General features: G+C 42.6%; 2 protein-coding genes across 2 annotated transcripts in view; one reads left to right on the forward strand and one right to left on the reverse strand.

The window, feature by feature from the left end:
* COPB2 (COPI coat complex subunit beta 2) overlaps positions 1 to 2,610 on the forward strand; it is a 37,739-nt gene extending 35,129 nt beyond the window's left edge. Inside the window, exons 18-22 of the mRNA XM_066244460.1 lie at positions 565 to 657; positions 747 to 927; positions 1,111 to 1,179; positions 1,320 to 1,388; positions 2,258 to 2,610. Coding sequence (XP_066100557.1) covers positions 565 to 657; positions 747 to 927; positions 1,111 to 1,179; positions 1,320 to 1,388; positions 2,258 to 2,353 — 508 coding nt within the window. The 3' untranslated portion in view covers positions 2,354 to 2,610. The remainder of the gene's footprint in view (positions 1 to 564; positions 658 to 746; positions 928 to 1,110; positions 1,180 to 1,319; positions 1,389 to 2,257) is intronic.
* Positions 2,611 to 2,754: 144 nt separating this feature from the next.
* On the reverse strand, positions 2,755 to 19,772 carry MRPS22 (mitochondrial ribosomal protein S22). Its single transcript, XM_066244461.1, has 8 exons — positions 19,589 to 19,772; positions 12,846 to 13,009; positions 11,706 to 11,870; positions 9,955 to 10,098; positions 9,575 to 9,658; positions 7,941 to 8,086; positions 4,379 to 4,487; positions 2,755 to 3,244 (listed from the first exon to the last, which is right to left on the reverse strand). The coding sequence occupies exons 1-8, from the start codon at positions 19,761 to 19,763 to the stop codon at positions 3,149 to 3,151; spliced, it is 1,083 nt and encodes a 360-aa protein (XP_066100558.1). The 5' UTR covers positions 19,764 to 19,772; the 3' UTR covers positions 2,755 to 3,148.
* Between the last annotated feature and the right edge of the window lie 2,654 nt (positions 19,773 to 22,426).

Here is a 22,426-nt window from a genome sequence, read left to right on the forward strand (position 1 = left end):
TTCCCTAGTGCCCTGGTTGGCAAACTGCAGCTCGCGAGCCACATGCGGCTCTTTGGCCCCTTGAGTGTGGCTCTTCCAAAATACCACGTGCGGGCGCTACCTCGATAAGGAATGTACCTACCTATATAGTTTAAGTTTTAAAAATTTGGCTTTCAAAATAAATTTCAGTCGTTGTACTGTTGATATTCAGCTCTGTTGACTAACGGGTTTGCCGACCACTGCACCCTAGCGGATCTGTTTTTATTCCCATTTCTCCTGAAGCCTTTCAAAGGTGCTCATCTCAGCTGCCTTAATTTGTCTTGAAAAGCCCCTTTTGATTCTTCATAGGAGTCGTTAAAACAAGTTAGGGAGATTGAAAATGGTCAAAGGTTTTCTCACCCTTCCCAACTCCTGGAGTCCACTGATTGTGGAGGACACCGGTGATGACAAGTTAACGGCTCAGTGACAGAATGAGTTGGAGAGGGAATGCTGACTCGGCGACACTAAAGCCACGTTTCATTACTGTGTGAAGTGGCAGTGCTACAGCCTCTATTCTGTCACTGTGCCTCTCCTTTTCATCCTCAGGCTCGATGCTTGCCTGGAGCTCTTGATCAGAACCGGACGACTGCCAGAAGCTGCCTTCCTGGCCCGGACTTACTTACCCAGTCAGGTTTCAAGGTACAGACTTCCAATTCTAGGAAGAAATGTTTCAAATACAAACAGCACACTTATTTAGTCTCCCTCTGGTTCCATGATATCTGTATTAGGGTGGTGAAACTCTGGAGAGAAAATCTCTCAAAAGTCAATCAGAAAGCAGCAGAATCCCTTGCTGACCCAACAGAGTATGAAAACCTCTTTCCTGGATTAAAAGAAGCCTTTGTCGCAGAAGAATGGGTGAAAGAAACACATGCCGATCTGTGGCCAGCTAAACAATACCCGCTTGTTACGGTGAGTGGTTGGGGTGCCAGGCCTCATGAGGGGCGACAGGGTGAAAGTGCATAGATGACTCAAGGTTGTGAGCTGTACTATATATATTATTGTTAGAATAAGAGCTAATGTCTGGGATTTAAGCCAACTTCATGGATGAATTACAACTTCAAAATATTTCATTATTTCTCTATTCTCTGATAGCCAAATGAAGAAAGAAATATTATGGAAGAAGCAAAAGGCTTTCAGCCCTCAAGAACTGCAGTTCAACAGGTCAGCAATATGCTACATAAGATAATCTGGTTGAGCTTTGTTAACCATTTACTAGTCCTGATCAGCCTTCCTTTGACGGAAAAATTGAAATTCCTGAACAAATTCCTTTGTCTTTATATTATCTCCACTTGGGCTTTCAGGAACTTGATGAAGAACCTGCTTCTCCTACTCCAGATGTGGCATCCCACACAGCCATCAAAGACGAGAGGGTATGGCCACAATCCCCAAACTTCCTATTGGCACTCCAGCCTCACCCCTCCCTCCCCATGAACTTCTGCAAGGTGGACAGGGCTCTGCATTTAAGTGATGTAATCAGCTTCAGAGCAGGGGCTTGCAAATGGAAGAAAGGCCCTTTTTGACAGACTGCAGGCACACCTCATTGTATTGCACTTCACAGTTATATTTTTTTACAACTTGAATGTAAGCCCCTCTACCCCCCAGCAAAGATTACAACCTACTGAAGGCTCAGATGATGTTAGCACTTTTTAGCAGTACAGTCTTTAAGGTATGTACATTTTAAGACACAATAGGCCCTGGCCGGTTGGCTCAGCAGTAGAGCGTCGGCCTGGCGTGCGGGGGACTGGGTTCAATTCCTGGCCAGGGCACATAGGAGAAGCGCCCATTTGCTTCTCCACCCCGCCCCCCTCCTTCCTCTCTGTCTCTCTCTTCCCCTCTCGCAGCCAAGGCTCCATTGGAGCAAAGATGGCCCGGGCGCTGGGGATGGCTCCTTGGCCTCTGCCCCAGGCACTAGAGTGGCTCTGGTCGTCGCAGAGCTTCGCCCCTGGTGGGCATGCGGGAGTCTGTCTGTCTTTCCCCGTTTCCAGCTTCAGAAAAAATACAAAAAAAAAAAAAAAAAAAGACACAATAATAGACTACACATAGTGTAAACATAACTTTTATATGCACTGGGAAACAAAATTGATGTGATTGAGCTATTCACTTTATTGTGATGGTCTGGAACTGAACCCTCAGTATCTCCAAGGTATGCCTGTATTGTTTTGGTTCTTTTTGGATTATGAATCAGGTAACTTTTCTTTAACACGGTACTATATTATCACCCTCTACCTTTTCTTTATAGAGTTTACTCGATCTGGAAGTAGATTTGGATAATTTGGAATTAGAAGATATTGACACAACAGATATCAACCTGGATGAAGACATTTTGGATGACTGAATATAATGTTTCCCATTTACCAGACTAAACATCATTATTATGGACAGCTATTAGTTGTCACCCTGACCACAGTGCTTTGGACTCTTGAGAAGAAACTTATATTTTACATTTTACTATGTAAACACTGCCCTCCTTGTCTTGGGAGTTTATGTGCACCATCTAAGTCATTGTTTCCTGTTAACTGAAATGGACACGAGCTTTGATTTTTTTGCATACTGTCATTAGACCACAACTCATAAAATTTTTGAATCAATGAAGACACGTTCAAGTTTGCTTTCTACATAATGAAGAACATCGAAGTTTTAGAAAGCTGAGCCAAAACTACACTTCACCCTATAGGTCAGCCCACATTTTTCCTCTGCGTCACTAAGTCTCATTTTCACGTCAGCCACATTTTTCTTGCTATACTATAATTCCTTAATTTGTTCATCTCAATGTTATTCCCGTCAGTCTTGTTTGGTTAGGCTAGTTTTCTTTTCCCTGCCTGATTGTCCACTGAAACCCAGAATCTTCTGACCACCTTAAGCTGGTAACAGAGAAAGGCACGACACTGTTTTTTCTTATATTGCACTTACCTGATTAGAGAAACGAATATCCAGGCACTCAGACATTCTCAGTTATCCCCTGCAGTCCAAGAAGGTGAGTGGGTAGCAAGTTTTCTTTGTATTGCTATTAAAGGCACTATTTGGAATTCCAAATCAGTACCTTTTAATTTTGACAGTTTTAAACAGCTTAATCAATATTAAAAGAAACTAGTTAGTATTTATCAAAATAAAATTTATTTGAAAAATATTTTCAGGAAGCTGCAGAATGGGTAATGAATGTTTCTTGATAAGCTTGCAGTGTTAATTCTATATATGCTCCCTTCTGTGCTTCAGTTTTTGCAAAAACCTGTTTAAAAGCAATAGAACAAAAACTATTTATGAAGTTTTAAGACATCATTGATGCTTCTGCAGTAGCAGCGTACCAGTTTAAAAAGCCTCCCAAGTTTCACAGTAATTTTTTTTCTGATCATAACGCAATAGCATACTACAGGGACAGAAAAACAGTACAGGCAGTCCCCAGGTTATGAACCAGAAGTACTTATACGCACAGATAGGTAAAAATAAATACTCTGTTAAGACAAACATCCAGGGTGCATTTAATAGGTAAACGTACCTGTTCTACCTATTTTGTTTGTAACCCAGGAACTGTCTGCATCTATCACAGTTCAAACAACACTAATTCTAAACACTGGGGGTATCCGAGAATGGCTGTCATCTTTCAAAAAAATTAAGAAAACCTGACTTGCACCTTCTTCTAGATCAAAATGAAAACCATTATGTTTAAGAGAAATCTGGAATAGCATTAGCAAACTACTTTTTCACTTTAAAGAATGTTTTCTCCAAATTCTGCTTTATCTGCCTTATCACAGAAAATCAGTTATTAGCCCTACAGTTTCTGCTCCTCCTGGAATGTTCATCACTGGTCGTTTTACTCTTAGTAAACTATACCTGCTTTGCGAAAGCATAAGTGGATACTGGGGTAGAAGCCAGGTCCACAAAACCATGTCTATTCTGAACATTAGAAAAGATGAAAATTATACAATGATCTCCCCTTCCCTTCCCGAAAAAACCATATCAAAGAGTAATATGTGTAACCCCATGGTTTGAGAGGTCTGCAGTTCAAAACAATAATGCCACTAAGGCCTGGTAATCCACAAGCACTACCATCTCCCCCTCTGGGCACCTGAACAGGAATGTGGCCACACTGAAGGACCAGAAGCTGTACTGGGGACACGTGCTAGGACCTAGCTTTTACCATGCCCTGCTGGTGATGATCAGCTCAGAGGACAGTACTCCACAGAACAAGGGGCAGCTGCCCTGCTAGCTGAACTTCACAGACACCAGCTGCCTCTCTCACCCCCGTCCAGTCTGTGTCTAGTGTCCAGGCTGAAGAATATGGTGACGATTAAATATTACCTACTTCAGAATTCTTTCCAACTTAATTATCCTACAACAGCCACTGTGGAAAAAGTCCCTTTACCTTGATTAAATGTAATCCCTCGGCAGCCTGCTCCTTGGCCTCCCGAGCCGACTGGCCGTCTGGATGGAGGATGTGATACAGCCGCACCAAACTGGCGGCATCATCGACTCTAGAGGGAAAGGGTCACTGTTAAAAGGGCTCACTGTTCTCTCCACTGGCTCAGTCCTACAGAAAGGTATGCCAGCTTAAAGCTAAAGTACCTTTAAAGCTTTCCCTCAGTTTTACATTTTCACAGGCATTTTCAGGAAATGAGCTGATTTAGGCTTCGTGCCAACTCTGGTAGGTAGGGCAGACATCTACAGGCAGCACTCTGATAAAGTGAATACATACATTCTAAGAGTGGCTATATGTTGGAAGCTGCATCATTCCTCATATAAACGGCATTCCTAAAGACAGATGACTTCTAGGTGAGCCCACTTCACCAGCAGATAATGATGAAATCCAACTCAGAGGGCAGGACTAAACCTTCATCCCACATAAGCCAGGGGCTGGTAGTCAGAAATACTCAAAGCCACTGCCTTTAAGTATGAGGGTGACATCCAACAAGTTTCATTGAAACTCTGAACTGGTGGATAAATGCCTCTACGAGAGGCCTGCCCAGAGTCCACGGAAAAGACTCGCAGGATCCTGTGCATTCAACCCACTGGTTTAAAAAACTAGCATCTTAGTGAAGCAAGCTGGAATTACGCACATCAGATGAAGGAAAGCCAGGTTCTACCTCAGCAGCCGAACTTCAGAGTCACACAATGACTTGTGATGAAGCCAGAACAAGAATACGATTCAAGTTTTAAAAAAGCTATAAACCATTTTTATCAACATTAAAATTTCCCTGTTCACCAAACCGGTACTATCTTCTCACGTAGTCAGTACCTTCTTACTAGCCACCTCAAAACTGAGGGCATTTTAAAGTAACTCTTCAATATGCCTGTGCTTTTCAGGTTCTGCTGCGGGCTGGCTTCTGGCTGGGGTGGAGTGAGGACACCTAGCTCAGTGCGCCCCCAGCTATCACTTTTGACCTTCCCTGCTTTCCTGTTACCTGAGCTGGGGGACAGTGGGAGGTGACTTGGCATAGGTGAAGAGAAATGCTCTGGGCTTATCCTAAGGGCCATCCCTTGGGGAAACGGAGAAACCAGACATGCTCAGTAAAACTTCCCAGGGGAAAAAAATTCAAAAATGTTAATTATAAATCTATTGTGCTCGTTATAACCTAACAAAATCCAAAAAACATCTCAAAAGATAAAATTCCCTTTAAGGCTTCAGCAAGTGGCCCCATGAAGAGCTTAACTAGGTTTCTATTGAAATCACGTTTAAGGCTTCATTACATTCATGCTCAAGTATAATGCCTGTGTCTCAAAGAACAGTTTAGCCTCACACCCAATATAATTAATTATATTAATTATCATTTCAAATTAATATTTGAAATTAAAAATAATTTAATTGTTCAAAAATTTTTAAAAAGAATCTCGGCCCTGGCCGGTTAGCTCAGCGGTAGAACATCAGCCCGGCGTGCGGGAGTCCCGGGTTCAATTCCCGGCCAGGGCACACAGGAGAAGCGCCCATTTGCTTCACCCCTCCCCCTCTCCTTCCTCTCTGTCTCTCTTTTCCCCTCCCGCAGCCAAGGCTCCATTGGAGCAAAGATGGCTCGGGCGCTGGGGATGGCTCTGTGGCCTTTGCCTCAGGTGCTAGAATGGCTCTGGTTGCAGCACAGCAACGCCCCAGATGGGCAGAGCATCGCCCCCTGGTGGGCATGCCAGGTGGATCCCAGTCAGGTGCATGCAGGAGTCTGTCTGACTGCCTCCCTGTTTCCAGCTTTGGAAAAATGAAAAAAAAAAAAAAAAAATCTCAATTCAAAACCAAGAGTGGGCCTGACCAGGCGGCGGTACAGTGGATGGAACGTCGGACTGGGATGCGGAGGACCCAGGTTCGAGACCCCGAGGTCGCCAGCTTGAGCACGGGCTCATCTGGTTTGAGCAAAGCTCACCATCTTGGACCCAAGGTTGCTGGCTCGAGCAAGGAGTTACTCGGTCTGCTGAAGGCCCGTGGTCAAGACACATATGAGAAAGCACTCAATGAACAACTATGGTGTAGCAACAAAAAATTGATGATTGATTCTTCTCATCTATCTCCATTCCAGTCTGGCCCTATCTATCCCTTCTCTCTGACTCTCTCTCTTGTTTCTGTAAAAATAAAAACCCAAAACAAAATAAAAACAAAACCAACAGTGGGACTTGAGCCTGAAATGTTTGCCTGGGCTCCATTCAGTGAGGATGTGCACCCTCTACTGGCTAACCTGGGATGTGCAGCACACTGTCCAGTTCAGAGTTCCCTGGAAAAGGCAACTTAGTACACAGAACTCCTTCCTTCTATGCAAATAAACTGCTTCAGATGTAAAGGGATGATGAGTATTACAAAGTCATACATTTCTGTGTTGCTCTAATTTCTTATAAGAAATGTTATATTGTTTATAGTAAAATGACTTCAGGATGATTTCAGAAACTTGAAAACTTTCATTCACAGGTGCTGTCAGTGCTAATGCACCTAAAGACAATTGCTTTTGAGCATCCTCATGACACCAGCCAGCCCCCTGCCTACACGGAATGAAGGTCTGTGTGTTCCTGTCCCCTGCACTGGATTGCACTACACATGCTGAGGTGGGCTGGCTGGAAACCACCTACCACGAGGAATGCTGTTTCCACGCGTGGGCTGAATTCTGTAGACGTGCCTGTGGCCCCTTCAGGTCACAACTACCTTACCTCTGTAAGAATGGTCCGGATTACATGGCGGATACTCTGAGTCCGAATACCTTAGTCTGAGGGCAGCAATAACTGAACTACAGGTTCAGACCACTGAGTTCAGCAAGAGCTTTTAGTGGAGAGTTGACTTTCTTATTACAGCTATGCTGGTTTCTTTTCCTTATCATTCTGGTCTTTCTAACCAATCAATAGAAAGATACCCAAAAACAATTTTCTCCAGTTTTATCACAAGTTGTAAAAGAAACTATTAGTTCAGCTAAAGGGCTGGGTGCACACCAGTCTGCACACTAAAATACAATAGATGCTCTTGTTTTATGCAACTTTGAAAAATGTTAACTTTTCAATGCCTTAAAAATCTTGCAAAAGCAAGGGATAGCAAAGCAAGACTATTTTCATAAATTAAATGAAGACATTTCCCAAGAAGCACTAGAAGTAGTCCTGCTAACAAACGAGCACACACACATGCCCCCCCCCCCCCCCCCCCGGCTATGTCACATTTATGTTTCTTAATACCCGAGTCTCAGGAAAGCTCACTGACACCGGGAGCACTGGCCATGCCAGGGATAAGTCAATACCCAGAGTATACAGAACACCTCCAAAGCCACTTACTTTTTCAAATAATCTAGCTCTGTTTACACAACACAAACAACACTGAAAACTGGGTTATGCTGGAAGAACAAATCCACAGACAGACAGACTGAGGTAAATGAAAGCTAGCACTGGATGACAGCGCACCACCACTGGGAAAACAGCTTAAAGACAGATTTACTGTAAAAAGAATTCTTCTTACTAATTAAGATGATACTTACAAATCTCTCTGAATCTGGTCAATTAGTAAACCATCAATGTTTTTCTTATTTACAAAATACCAAGCCATTCCTCCAAAATGTCTTGTTGAACGTAGAAGGTCGTACTTTCCATGTTTATCTATATCTTCATAGGTCTGATGATGAATCTAGCCACATAAGATTCAATTTTTCAGAAACACGAAAATAAAAAGGAGGGGCATTACTGGCTATACGTTTACTAGCTAGCATGAGTAAGTAATGCCTAAGAAAGTTATCAGTAAAACCAGGGCTACTTACACCTGCCTCCACTAGCGTTAACCAGTAGGCCTGACCTGACCAACCCTCCACTGCAGATGTGAATGGCAGCCTGGAACAAGTCCACTGAACATTTATGGCCAGATCAATTACTTTTCAGCAGCCAAGCACTATTTATGATGCGCCTATTACATATATATAGACCAAGGGAAACAATGGATCTCTACTTCTTGGTCACTAGGGGAAAAAAGAAATCAAGAATATTCGTTCACTCCTCCTCTTTCCCCCCATCTTATCAAATGTTTTATCCCATCAACTACTTCTTTCCATCTTATTAACATTCCTTCAGTTCTCCCAGATAGACTTTCCTAAATGAAGACTATGATGAAGGCATTCCTGTGTTCAAAGGCTTTCAAAACCCTGTTGATTGAAGTCCAGATTCCACAGCCTCACACCTGTGATAGGGCTGCACCAACCTCTAGTTAAATCCTGAAGCACTCCTTACACATACACTACATATATGAGCACACAGATGACTGGCCAATTCTCAAGCATATACTGTTGTTTCCGGCCTGTTCATACTGTAACACCTCTCCTCATCCAACTCCACCCACAACAATGTTCCCTGCCCTTTTAGAACCCTCTTGAACAGGCATCCCCAAACTACAGCCCGCGAGCCGCATGTGGCCCCCTGAGGCCATTTATCCGGCCCCCGCCGCACTTCCAGAAGGGGCACCTCTTTCATTGGTGGTCAGTGAGAGGAGCACTGTATGTGGCGGCCCTCCAACCGTCTGAGGGACAGTGAACTGGCCCCTTGTGTAAAAAGTTTGGGGACCCCTGCTCTTGAAGATCCCTACAAAGCCTTTCCTGAGAGCACTTGGTAATCTCTGAGCATCGAACATCTTAGATCTCGGGAGACAATGATCTGTATACTTTCGTAGCACCCTTCCCCACATCATTTCTGGACTACAAGCTTTGACACAGCACACCCTATCCTACTATCCTCTCTACAGTACTGTCTTACACAGAGAAGGTACTTCATGATTACATATTAAATTGAAATGTAAGTCAAACACAAGATATTTTGGTAAATTTTTAGTAAGTGACTTTGTCCCTGAACGGTAAACTGGAAGAAGAACAGGCTTTGTCATCAGTTTGGGTGCTAGCTCTTACCACTCCCTAGCTGTGCAACTCTGAGCAAGCTAAATGCTCCAAGATTAAATTCTCTCATCCTAACTCAAGGGTGGTTGTCAGGATAAAATATCAATCTGGTAAACATCAGGTCCTTGACAGGTATTCCCCTTCTCTTCCCTCTGTATCAAAGCTTATCATTTAACTCATTATGCTCGGTTAAAAATCTTACTCATAACCACATTGCAGGAACTAGAAAATACACTCACTTTGATATATTCGGCAGAATCTGGCTCAAACTGGGCAACGCAGAGATTGAGGACATCCACATGCCGGTCCTGGCTGTACATGGTCTAAAACCACACAGCAGAGCTGAGTTAGATGAGAACATGAAAGGTCAACACCTATCCTGATGGCATGACAGGCTCGCCCACCATGTACGGGCCACATCTGCGCCATCCAGAGGTGTGCAGGAATAACACAGGCTTTGTTAAACCTGGATTCAAATCCCAGCCACAAGACAAATAACCCTAGTTGAGTTATTATTACAAATGTCTGTGTTTACCAAAGCAAGACTGCCAGCAGCACCAGAGCCAACTGTTTCAACAAAGAAACCATCACCACCGACTATGAAACCAAGTCACCTTACCTTAAGATTTTCTTCCTTGAAAATTACTGGTGTTAAAGTTCTCCGACCTTCTTTTGGGAAATAAACTTGTATCATCCGGTCCCGTTCTTCCCAAGAGGCTTTGCGTAAAGTGCCACTTGGTTCTCTGACAACAATAAAACGCTCCTGAAATAGAAAATATAACCAAGGATGAGTTTATGAGGATTTATTTTTAGTTCCAGTCCCACTAAATACCACTGTGAGAATAATTTGCAATCAACAATATAAAGCACAAGTGGGAAGCACAAATGCAACTGTGCATGATTTCAATGGTAATTTTAAACCTCAAAGACTTGGCTAAGATCTGATACTTCCTTCACTAATCACTGCTGGGCCTCTGACAATCAGAAATCTAAAAAGGAAGTATTTACTAAATGCCAACTATGGTCCTAAAGTGGGTTCAATACATAAAATGGTGCAACTGAAAAAAGCTGATCTGAGATTCATCTATATGCATTTCAGAAGAAAGAAGGGCTATAAAACCTTTTCAAATTGTTTCATTTCCCCATACCCAAGTTTCACCTCCACAGATGTTATTACTTGATGATCTATGTTTCAAGTCCTGGGGATGAAAGGAACAAACCAAAGAACGTGGAATCTGAATTCCACAGCTCTGTGATCCTCACACTGGCACGAGCCAGCTGGTAAACTGGCCGGTCCACCTGCCGCTGGTCTCCCCACTCTTCGAACTCCCAAACCCAGGCCATGGGATCACTTCCTTCTCTGAATTGCACCCACTCTCTCTGACAACTCTCTCAGGCACAAGATTCCCACCACCTCTTAGATATGTTCATATTGTTATAGAATTGGAGAAGGGCAGAAACTCTGGATTATAATTCTTTGCAACACCCAGAGTGACTTGCACAGAGCTTTGCATACAGCAGATAATTGATACATATATGATTAAGTTAACCAGGTGGTACTGACTCAACTTTTCAGAGGTAAAGAGTCTCTGAATGTGTTTTAAGGATAATTAAAACTTTCATCAAAGATTTAATTGCACTGAAAAGAAGGGGGGGAGCAGATGTCACGTAATACAACTGTTCCTCAAAATTATTTTGGTAATTTGAATTCCAAGTTTCTTTCTCCCTTTCAAGTTACAGAATGCTCCCACAAACCAGCCTCCACAGCACTGCAAACATTTATTAAAGCACCCAAAGCAAAAATTATAATTAAAATGAAACTGATGTATATACATCAGAGATATATGGGTGGCTCATGTACAGACACGAACAGTGCTGAAATCATGTTTTCTAACCATAATTGTGTATGATAAAAAAAAAGTTAATGTGTGGTGGCCCTTTTCCCAACCCCAGCATTATGTAATATTCTACTGCATTTTGTGGGCTGAATTGTAAATTACTCTCTGTACTCTGTACTTGAAAAGGCTCAAACACAGACATATTTCTAAGTGCCAGAGTTCTTTGGGAACTGGCAATCGAGGGAAGAGGAGAGAGAGTAAAGACTACAGCAGAAGTGGCAGAAGTGGCGCTGGCTGAACATTATCTGGGGAAATATGCCAGTCTTCCTGAAAATTCTGAAAAATGGAAATCCTATGGGCAGCCTGAGACCATCAAGTAGTCACAGGAAAGAAACACTCTACCCTCAGAAAGCCTCAGCTGAAGCAGGCAGCCTGACCTGGGCAGAAAGAGAGATACTGACCCTAGTCCCTCAGTCCCATGTCCACATAGCATTTCAAACAAAGATCATTTCGCGATTAGACATATACTCACCCTGTGTGGTATGCTATACGATATATCAGTAAACACATATTTGGCTGTTTCCGTTCCTTCCAAAATCTTATCTTCAGCTAACACATCATTTATTGGTGTGCGTTCTTCTAGAACTGGTGGCATTTTTAATTGTACTTTAGCTGCCTCAATTGCCTGTCTTGTAGCCTAATGAAATAAAATACTCCTTAAGGAAAGTCACATGGTTACAGACCAAAGGATTATCTGACAAAAGCAGACACTAATCAGAAATGTGAAGGACTACAAAGCAGAGCCATAGCCATGAACCAGTGAGTGGGCTCCCGGGCCCTGGTGTGGCCGACGGCACAGCTCCGGGCTCAACCACTGTCACCACGGCACAGGAATGACGAGGCAGAGCCGGGCCACAACAGCTGCCTGAAGAAGAGGAAAGGATTTCGCTTGCTCTGTACCAGACACTGTTCAAATACTCAATGTATTTGGCCTACAAGTACCATATGGTGTTACTGTACCTCGTTCTATGGGCGAGAAAACAGAGGCATGCAAATGTTAAGTAGACTGCAGCACTGGGATTTGAACCTAGGCAACCGAACTCCAGAGCCCATGTTCTTAACCACTGACCACACTGTTCCACACCACACTGTAAACAATGGTCACCTGAGAGGTGAAAGGGGGACTTTTACTCTTCGTGAGATATGACATTGCATATCTGAATTTCTGCTATGATTATAAATTACTTTTGGATTAGAAAGAAGAGCAGTAATGCTTCACAAATTCCTGCTCTGAAGCCTTTTCCACAAAATAACACCCATGACTCCAGGAAAACCCTGGTGCTGGAGCAGGACGCTGTTCAGAAGGCTCTCGTAATCTCACCCAAGTTTCAGCCTCAAAGCAGCTCACGACAACTGTTTCTCCAGCAAGGAAGCTGGAGGCTCTGCTTGGACCCCAGACCTGCCCTGACCCTCGGCCCAGTCGGCCTAATCTTCGCCGCGCGCCCTGACCCCCAGCCTGCCTGCCTGCTCATATATTCCCTTCTCAGCTCTGCGCCTGCAACTCCCTCATTAATGCCCGAGGAATGCAACTAGCAAAATCTGGAGGGGCCCCTGGAAATCTTTTTAACCCTTTAATGAAAGGTATTCTACCAATATTCCTGCATTCACATACCTCTTCCAACTGTGCCTGAGTCATCAGCTTATAGGTTGGTGGTTTCAGTTCTTGTATAGCTGGCTTAAAAATCTTGGCCAGATTCAAGCCTGTCATCTTGATGAGTATGCTCTGGACTTCTTCATCCATAAACGTAGGTTTCTTGATCTCTGAGCTACCAGATCCTGTTAAAATAATTTTAGCACATAAGAAATGGAAAAAGCCAAATAGAAAAGTTAAAAATAAAAATGATTAGCACACTGTCTACTTCAATACACACAATGCTAATCTAATTCCTATGAGATTCATTTATTGATTCTTTTAAAATTTACTGAATATTCACAATGATGATACAGTTTCTGACAAAAAGGCACTCAATCTAGTGGAGGAAGCAACAAGAAGAAGGCAGTAATGTTAATAGTAACAGTTGCTTTCATTTACAGAGTTGCCTTCTATGTGCCAGGCAATGCCTACATTTTCAGGAATGTTTTCAGTAACCCACAAAATGGCACTAATAGAGCAATTTTATCACGAGGATACTGGAGCCTGGCTAAAGACCTACTTATTAAGTTACAGAGCCAGGATTTAATCCAAGGTTTATCTGATTCTAGAGCCAAGATCGATTCCAATCATCTCGGTGCTTCTCAGTATAGCACTACAGACCAGGGAGGCAGAGGGAGTTGTGTGACTGCCGAGGAAGAAATGAAACACAGCCCGGGAGCGCGATAGAGCATGGCATGAGCAGTCAAAGATGGTTTCCCAGGGGTCTAAACAGGCAGAGAAAAAAAGGGAAGAAATTTTTCAGCTAAAGGGTTGCAGCTAGGAAAGAGAGGCCTGAATCACTGGTCACCATACTGAAGAGGTCATGTGACTGCACGGATGAGCCTTGGACAGGAAAGGAGACCAGCTCTCAGTCCTGCCCCCTGCAGTTTGCCTGCCCCTCTGCCTAGCCTCCACTTCCACTTCCAGTAGGGAAAACCCATCCCTCCCAGCCGCCTCTTCCTCGTCTAGTCCTGTAAATGGTGGCCCTGAGAATCCCGAACCACATCCTTCTTTTCTCCCTTCTCACATTCTCAGTGGATGATTTCCTAGCTTCCTAACTTAAATTACTTCTATATGCTACTTCTTAAATCTGAATCTAGCCAGTATCATCTTCCATTCAAATACCCAACAGACATCACACATGCACTTTAATATTACTAAAGCAGACCCCATCAACTTTCTCCTGTCTTAAACGTGATTTTCCTACTACTGTATTTCCCCATGTATAAGATGCACCTTAATTTTGGGGCCCAAAATTTGAAGAAGAAAAAAAGTATTACATAAAGTTATTGAACTCAAGTTTTATTCATCATAACATTCATACAACTCCTCATCACTGTCAAAACTCCCATCCATTAGCTTGTCCTCATCTGGTGTCTGATGACGAATCACTGTCTTCAACAATGAGTGCAAAAACAAGCGCGAAAAAGCGGGAAACGCAAGTAAAAAAATCTATAATCACTGTATAAGATGCACCCAGTTTTTAGACCTCAAATTTTTAAAAAAAGGGTGCGCCTTATACGTAATTCCCTACCTACCACCACATAATAGGTCCTGGGAGCCAGACACATATAGCCAGTACGTATAGTCATTCCTGACCTTTATCCCCCATGCCAGCCAACAGCAGCAATAAACAGTAACAACAGCTGGTATTTGTTAGACACTTACTATGGGCCAGGCCTTACCGAGCTAAGTACTTGACATACTTAGGACATTTAATCCTCCTAACAACCCCGTAAATACTGATTATTCCCATTTTACAAAAAAGGACACTGCCACAGAACATACTGTCATCTCATGAACTTTCATTAATCCTCCATTTCCCACGGCCACTACCCTAGTCAAAGCCATCCTCATCTCTTGCCTTAGCCTCCCACCCAGTTTTCCCTGCCTCCATTCTGACTCCAATCTAAGCCATTCTCCACAGAACCAGAGGAATCTCTTAAAAATGTAATCCAAGCAATAGAAAAGATGAACAAAACAGAGGTCTTTGGAAAGATAAAACTTTACAAATCTTTAGCTATACTAAGCAAGGAAAAAAGAACCAAAATCAACAAAATTACAAATGAAAAAATGAGACATTACAACTGATACCACAGAAATAAAAAGAATCACATCAACAACTATATGCCAATAAACTGGACAACCTAAAAGAAATGGAAAAATTCTTAGAAACATACAACCTACCAAGACTAAATCAGGAAGACGATCAGCTACTTTATGAGGTGTTCTCCCAATATTTCTAGTACCTACCTAGCACCATGCATCATTATTACAATACCACTGACTCTATTTCCTACCCTGTACTTTACAACCACAACACCTGAAACCAATACAAAATAATACTGAATGTAAACTATACTGGAAAAAATAATCTGTTTTAATTAAAAAGACTAAGTCAGGAAGAAACAAAATCAGAATAGACTAATTACTAGTAAGGAGATTGCAACAGTAACAAAAACCTCCCAATGGAGAAAAGTCCAGGACCAGATTGCTTCACAGGTAACTTTACTAAACATTTACAGAAGTAATGTCAATCCTTTCAAAATTCTTCCCAAAATCGGAGAGGAAGGAACTTTTGCCAACTTATTTCATAAGGCCGGCTTTAACCTGATACCAAAGTCAGAGAAAGACATTAACAGAAAACTACAGGGCAATATTCCTGATGAATACAAAGGCAAAATTTCTCTATAAAATAGTAGCAAACCAAATTCAGTAGCACATTAAAAAGATTATTCACCATGATGGCCCTGGCCGGTTGGCTCAGTGGTAGAGCGTCGGCCTGGCGTGCAGAAGTCCCGGGTTCGATTCCCGGCCAGGGCACAGAGGAGAAGCACCCATCTGCTTCTCCACCCCTCCCCCTCTCCTTCCTCTCTGTCTCTCTCTTCCGCTCCGGCAGCCAGGCTCCATTGGAGCAAAGATAGCCCGGGCGCTGGGGATGGCTCCTCGGCCTCTGCCCCAGGCGCTAGAGTGGCTCTGGTCACAACAGAGCGACGCCCTGGAGGAGCAGAGCATCGCCCCCTGGTGGGCGTGCCGGGTGGATCCCGGTCAGGCGCATGCGGGAGTCTGTCTGACTCTCTCCCCCCGTTTCCGGCTTCAGAAAAATACAGAAAAAAAAAAAAAAAATATATATATATATGTGTATATATATATAAAGATTATTCACCATGATCAAGTGGGATTTATCCTTGATGCAAGGATAGTTCAACATAATCAATATGATGCATTACATTAACATAATAAAAGAAAAAAAATCTCATGATCCCTTCAATAAATGCAAAAAAAGGATTTGACAAACTCTAACATCCATTCATAATAAAAACCCTTTAACAAATTAGGCAGAGAAGGAACACATCTCAATATACTAAAGGCCATAGATGACAAATCCATAGCTAACATACTTAATGGCAGATGGTTGAAAACCTCGTCCTCTAAGACCAGGAACAAGATTTATTATCACTACTTGACAGCACCAGAAGTCCTAGCCAGAGCAATTAGGCAAGGGGGAATAAAAAGAAGAAAAGGCATTAGAACTGGAAAGGACGTAGTAAAAATTGTCTCTATTTGCAGGTGACATGATTTTATGAATTTAAAAAAAATCCTACATATACATAAAATACACCAAAAATGTTACATCTAATCAACAAATTCAGTTAGGTTGCAGAATACAAAAAAATTAAAAAATTAGTAATATTTCTATACACTAACAAATTTTCTGAAATAGAAATTTAAAAGTTTTAAAAGTTATCTTGTTTATAACATCAAAAACAATAAAACAGTAAGGAGGTAAAAGATTTCTGCTGAAAAACTACAAAACATTGACTCATATAAATGAAAAGGTATCTCATGTTTATGGATTGGAAGAATTAATATCTTACAATGTTCAAACTACCCAAAGCCATTTATAGATTTCAATGCAATCCCTATCAATATTCCAACTGCATTTTTTTACAGAAATAGAAAAAACAATCTTAAAATTTATATGAAACTCTGAATAGCCAAAACAATATTAAGAAAGAACAAAGTGGGAGGCATCACACTTCCTAATTTTAAGTAATACTATATATAAAGATGTAATCAAAACAGTATGTTACTAGCAAACAGACACATAAACCAATGGACTACAATTGTGAGACCAGAAATAAACCCAAGCATATATGGTCAACTAATATTTTACAAGAGAACTAAGAATATGCAATGGAAGAAACATAGTCTCTTCAATAACTGATGCTGGGAACAATGGATATTATATGTAAAAGAGTGAAACTAGACCCTCATCTTACATCACACATAAATATTAATTCAAAATGGATTAAGGACTTAAATGAAAGATCAGAAACCATAAAACTAGAAGAAAATGTAGGAGAAAAGCTCCTTGACATTAGTCTTGGCAATGACTTTTTAATACGACACCTAAAGCACAAGCAACAAAATGAAAAATAAACAAATGAGATAAAATAAAACTAAATGGCTTCTGCAGAGCAAAAGAATCAAAAAGATAAAAAGTCAACCTACAAAATGAGAAAAAATATTAGCAAACACCTGAATATTTTTCCAAAGAAGATATAAATGACCAACAGGTGCATGAAAAGATGCTCAACATCCCTAATCAGCAGGGACATGCAAAGCAAAACTACAATGAGATATCACTTCACATCTGTTATAATGCTTAGCATCAAAAAGACAAGCTATTATTAACAAATGCTGGCAAGGATGTGGAGAAAAGGGAACCCTTATGCACTATAGCTGGAATTGTAAATTGGAGCAGCCACTATGGAAAACAGTAAGGAGGTTCTTCCAAAAATAGAACTACCATATGATCCAGCAACTCCACTCCCGGGAATATATATATATATATATGTTGAACTACACCCTCATGTTCACAGCAGTATTATTTACAACAGCCAGACATGAAAACAACCTAAGTGTCTATCAACAGATGAATGAATAAAGATGTGGCGCGTACACACGTGCACAATGAAATATTCAGTCATAAAAAAGGAGGTGTCCTGATATTTGCAACAACATGGATGGATCGTGAAAGCACTATGCTAAGTGAAACAAGTCAGAGAAAAACAAATTTTGTATGCTTTCATTTATATGTGTAATCTGAAAACAACAAAAAACCTAAACTCAAAAAAAAGAGAACAGATCTGTGATTACCAGAGGTGGGGAACGGGGGACAGGGAGAAGGACTGGATATAGGTGGTAAAGGTACAAATTTCCAGTTATAAGTACTAGGGATGTAATGTACAACATGATGACTATTGTTAGCATTGCTGTGTGGTATATATTAAAACTGTTAAAGACAACAAATTCAAAATTCTTTTTTTTTCGTTTTTTTTTTAGCTACATGAGAGGATGAATGTTAACTGAACTTACTGTGGTAATAATTTCACGATATAAGTAAGCCAAATAATTATGCTATACAACTTAAACTTACATGCTATTGTATGTCAATTCTATCTCAATAAAAAGGGAAAACACTTTAATTTTTTTAAATAATAAAGGTTATTTCCATGCTTAAAACTCACCAATGACCCTCATCATCATTTAGAAAAAAAGTTAAGGTGGTCTGCTTATCTCACTGTCTGCCAACACATGACGTGATCACAAGACCAGAAACCTTTCTTGTACTCATCTCTGGCACCCAGACTCCCTTAAAGTAGCAGGCACACAATTGGTGCTCAGCACTATTCTCTCCTCAATCTGACCCATTACCCCCAGCTTCAGTTACCATTAAGTGCCCAGGTATGCATACTTGAGATTCACCTCCACTTGAATCTCAAATTTAATGTGTCCAAAACATCATTGAATTTTGCCTCTTTTCCCATCTCTTCACCTCATCTACTGCCTTTTCTACCCCATCTCCTCTCCTCTGCCTCCCCCCTTAAAAACTGCTTCTACAATTAATCTTCTGTCTTGGTATAAACAGAACTACTCTCCACTTAACTGCCCAAGCTAGACACTTGAGAGTCAACAATGATTTCTCTGATTGAACGTAGTCCAAACTCATACCCAACCCTTCTTAATCCTACCTCCAAAATGGGTTCCCAAATTACCTGTGTTGTCTCATTTTTTGGACCTTTGCTTATGTTGTTCCCTCTACTTGGCATGCTTATTTTCTCCCTAGCATGGTTAACCAAGTCTCAGCTTTGGTCATAATCATTCCGGGAACCAAACTTTTCTAGAAACCACTGCCTGCCCTTCCAACCTAGTCTAAATTCCTGTCTCAGGTGCGTTCTCCTATCCTAGTCCGGGTCACAATGCACTGCTACTTCCCTAAGCCAGGAACGCCTTGGGTGGGAGTGGGGGGACCCGTGTCAGTCTTAGTTTGCCGCATCCCCTAAACCTAACACGATGCTTTGCAAAGAGCAGAGTTCGGGCACTGTTGGTTAAGCTGGTATACAAATTAACAAACGCGGGAATGACAGACTCTGCTGGTACATAAGAGAGGGGACCGACGGAGAAGCCAGGTTGGGGATGGGGACGGGGAAAAGAGGTGCGGAGGTGAAGGGAGAGAGGGGGAGGGAGAATGTTGGGGAGAGAGAGGTGCAGGTGGAGGTGGGAAGTGGGTGGTGCAGGTGGGGAGGTGAAGGTGAAGAGAGGGAGGCGGTGGAGCGGGAGGTGGCGGCGGGGGAGAGGGGAGGTGCAAGGCAGGAGATGGAGGTGGGAGCTAAGTCTCCTAGAACGCCCCAGCGGACCTCAGGCAGGTCACTTACCGGCCTTGGAACCGAGTTGACGGCATGGTATTCCCGCCTTGCAGGGCCGGAGCAGCGGCTGGAGCAGAGCGCCGCGCCGGGGCCGAACTTTCATCCGGAAAGAGATCCGTTCCGTGCCTCGAGAACTTGCAAGGAGGCTCCACACCAACACTGGCGTTCTGAGGGTTGCCATCATTACCCGGGGTCGCTTGCGCTCGAGGCTGCTGGGAGCGACTCCCGGTCTCGCGCGGTTCCCACGGCACTCTGGGAAATGTAGTCTTCAGGAGGGAGACGGAATCGCGCAGCTCTGGACCTTTTATAGATTGTTTCTGTAAACCGCGTGTTCACATGTAAAAGTGTTCGTTGCATAGAGCCCTTTGTGCCCTTTATTGTGGGCCTTCCCTTCGTTGCCATGCTGTAAATAACTAATTTTCATTACCTACCCAAAAGTTTTCTCCCAGCCCCAGGTTTATATCCTGCTGCCTATTCAACTTCTCCATTCAAATTTCTCAGGGACCCCCCTACCCCCAAATATAACTCCTGAGGCCAAGCCCTGATTGCCACCAGCACCATCATCTCCCATCAACTCATACACTTTATTCTGTCTCTCAGACCCCTACTCCTTTCCTTCATAACCCTTTTCTCAATTTGTGATTATTTTGCTCATTTATCTGTATTTTTCTCACGCCATGAAGACAATGACTCACTACATTTGATTATAACATCACCCAGCCTGGCACATTTATGCCCACAGCAAACATGTCAAGTAAATGACAAGAAGAATGATTGAATGATCCTGTTATTTTCGTTCTAGCTATCCAAGATGTGCAGGTCTTATTCTCCCCTGAACTGTAGGTTGGTGCCTGAGCTGAGAACTTATCCTAAGGCCTGGCTAAAGAAGGGCGTTAAGTAGACACCTGAATTGGTGAGATGGGTAGACTTACATTCTAATCTTACCTTTTTCCCACTACCCAGTTAGAGCTCTGTTTATGAATTCATTCCCTGTAGGTGGGAAAGAAGAGAGCCCCAGGCTTGGGGCCGCGTTCAGGCATGGCTGCTGCTCTGTGCTTCCCAACACTTCCTGTCACACCTCTGGGAAAACAGGCTAGTGGAATGCATGCCAGGTGTCTCCCATCCATTCCCTTTCTCTAAGGATCAATCACCTCCTTTCCCAAAGCCACTGATGAGAGGATAGCCTTCAGTGGCTGTTTTCCTATTAACATCCCCTGAGTAGAACTGATTGGATAATGAGTGGACACTTAATGCAGAAGGAATGAATCTATACTGCTCACAGAAATAAGGGGATATTTCAAAATGAATATGAAGCTATAAAAAAGAAGCATTTGATTTTTTTTTAATTAAACAAGAACATCAGAAAAGCAAACGACAAGTCAAAGAAAGTTGTTCAATTGTGCAAATGAGATGCAAAACCCACTTTTATTTCCTTGGTGAAAAGGCACTGTAGAAAAGGCTGAAAGTACTGGAGTATCTGCACATTCCCTGATCTTGAAAGTGCACATCCTGCAATTCCCCAGCCCTTGCAATGCCCCTGCAACACGATTTGCCTGAATGCAAAGCCTGGAGAGCTGTAGGACATCTTGAAGATGGTCAAACACAGATGACAGTGGCAACAGCACATGGAACATCCCAAAGCGTGATTAGCAGACTGTGGAATCGCTTTCAAGTGACTGGCACAGTACTAAGAAGACAAGGGCAGGGTTGTCTATCTGCCACAAGAGCAAGAGATGACTGCTACTTGACCTTATTGGCAAGAGGAAGAGGCACAGCAATGCAACAGAGCTGCGGGGACAGTTTCTTGCTGCCACTAGATGACGGATGCACCCAGATCATATGAAATCGGCTCCATTGTGTAGAACTGCATTCCTGGAAACCAATGGTATACATTTGTTATCTGCTGAACACCATAGAACCCATAGAAGGTGGGCTGATGAGCATCGTCATTGGACCCGTGGTGAGTGGGCAACTGTCCTCTTTTCTGATGAGTCATGGTTCAGTCTGCAGCCTGACAATCATCGTGTTCTGATCTGGCTTGAACAAGGAACACAGGACAATCCACGTTTCATGAGAGAAAGGGACTCCTTTGGTGGTGATGGAATCATGGTGTGGGCTGGCATCAGCATTGGTGGCCCTATGAACTGTCTTGTCATCAGAAACGAATAGCTGACTGCTGTCAGATGAGGTCCTGCCCCCTACAGTGGTACCCTATGCTGGAGCAGTTGAAAACAAATTTCTTTTCATGGAAAATAATGCAAGGCCCCACTGTGTGCATCTCATCAACGGCATACTTCAGGAGGCAGGAATCGAACACATGAACTGGCCCTCATGTTCTCCAGACCTGAATCCCATTGAACATGCTTGGAATGCACTGGGAAGACGTCTGGCAAACCCACCAATGCCTCTCACACTTCTTGAGCTGGAAGTTGCCCTGGAGCAAGAGCGGCAGAGGATCCCACAATAACTGCTGGACACTCTGATCCTGTCCGTGCCCCATCGCTGTCAGTGTTTTGGCAGTCTTGGGTGACCATGCACCCTACTGAACAGTCAATGTGTGGCCCTGTCGTCCAGTTTGACATGCTTCTGTTCACCACCACCAATATGTCACTTGCTACTCAATCACAATAATTGAGTTTGCATCTCATTTGCATAATCAAGCAACTTTCTTTGACTTGTTTGCTTTTCTGATCTTGTTTAATAAAAAAAATCAAATACTTCTTTTTTAATCGCTTCATACTCATTTTTGAAATATCCCCTAATTTTTGTGAGCAGTATATTTGCTGCTATATGGATTCTCTGTAGCCACTGTAACAAATTACAACATATTTGGTGGCTTAAAACAAT

This window comes from Saccopteryx bilineata, chromosome 10 (genome assembly GCF_036850765.1).
Source record: "Saccopteryx bilineata isolate mSacBil1 chromosome 10, mSacBil1_pri_phased_curated, whole genome shotgun sequence".
Taxonomy (NCBI): Eukaryota; Metazoa; Chordata; class Mammalia; order Chiroptera; family Emballonuridae; genus Saccopteryx; species Saccopteryx bilineata.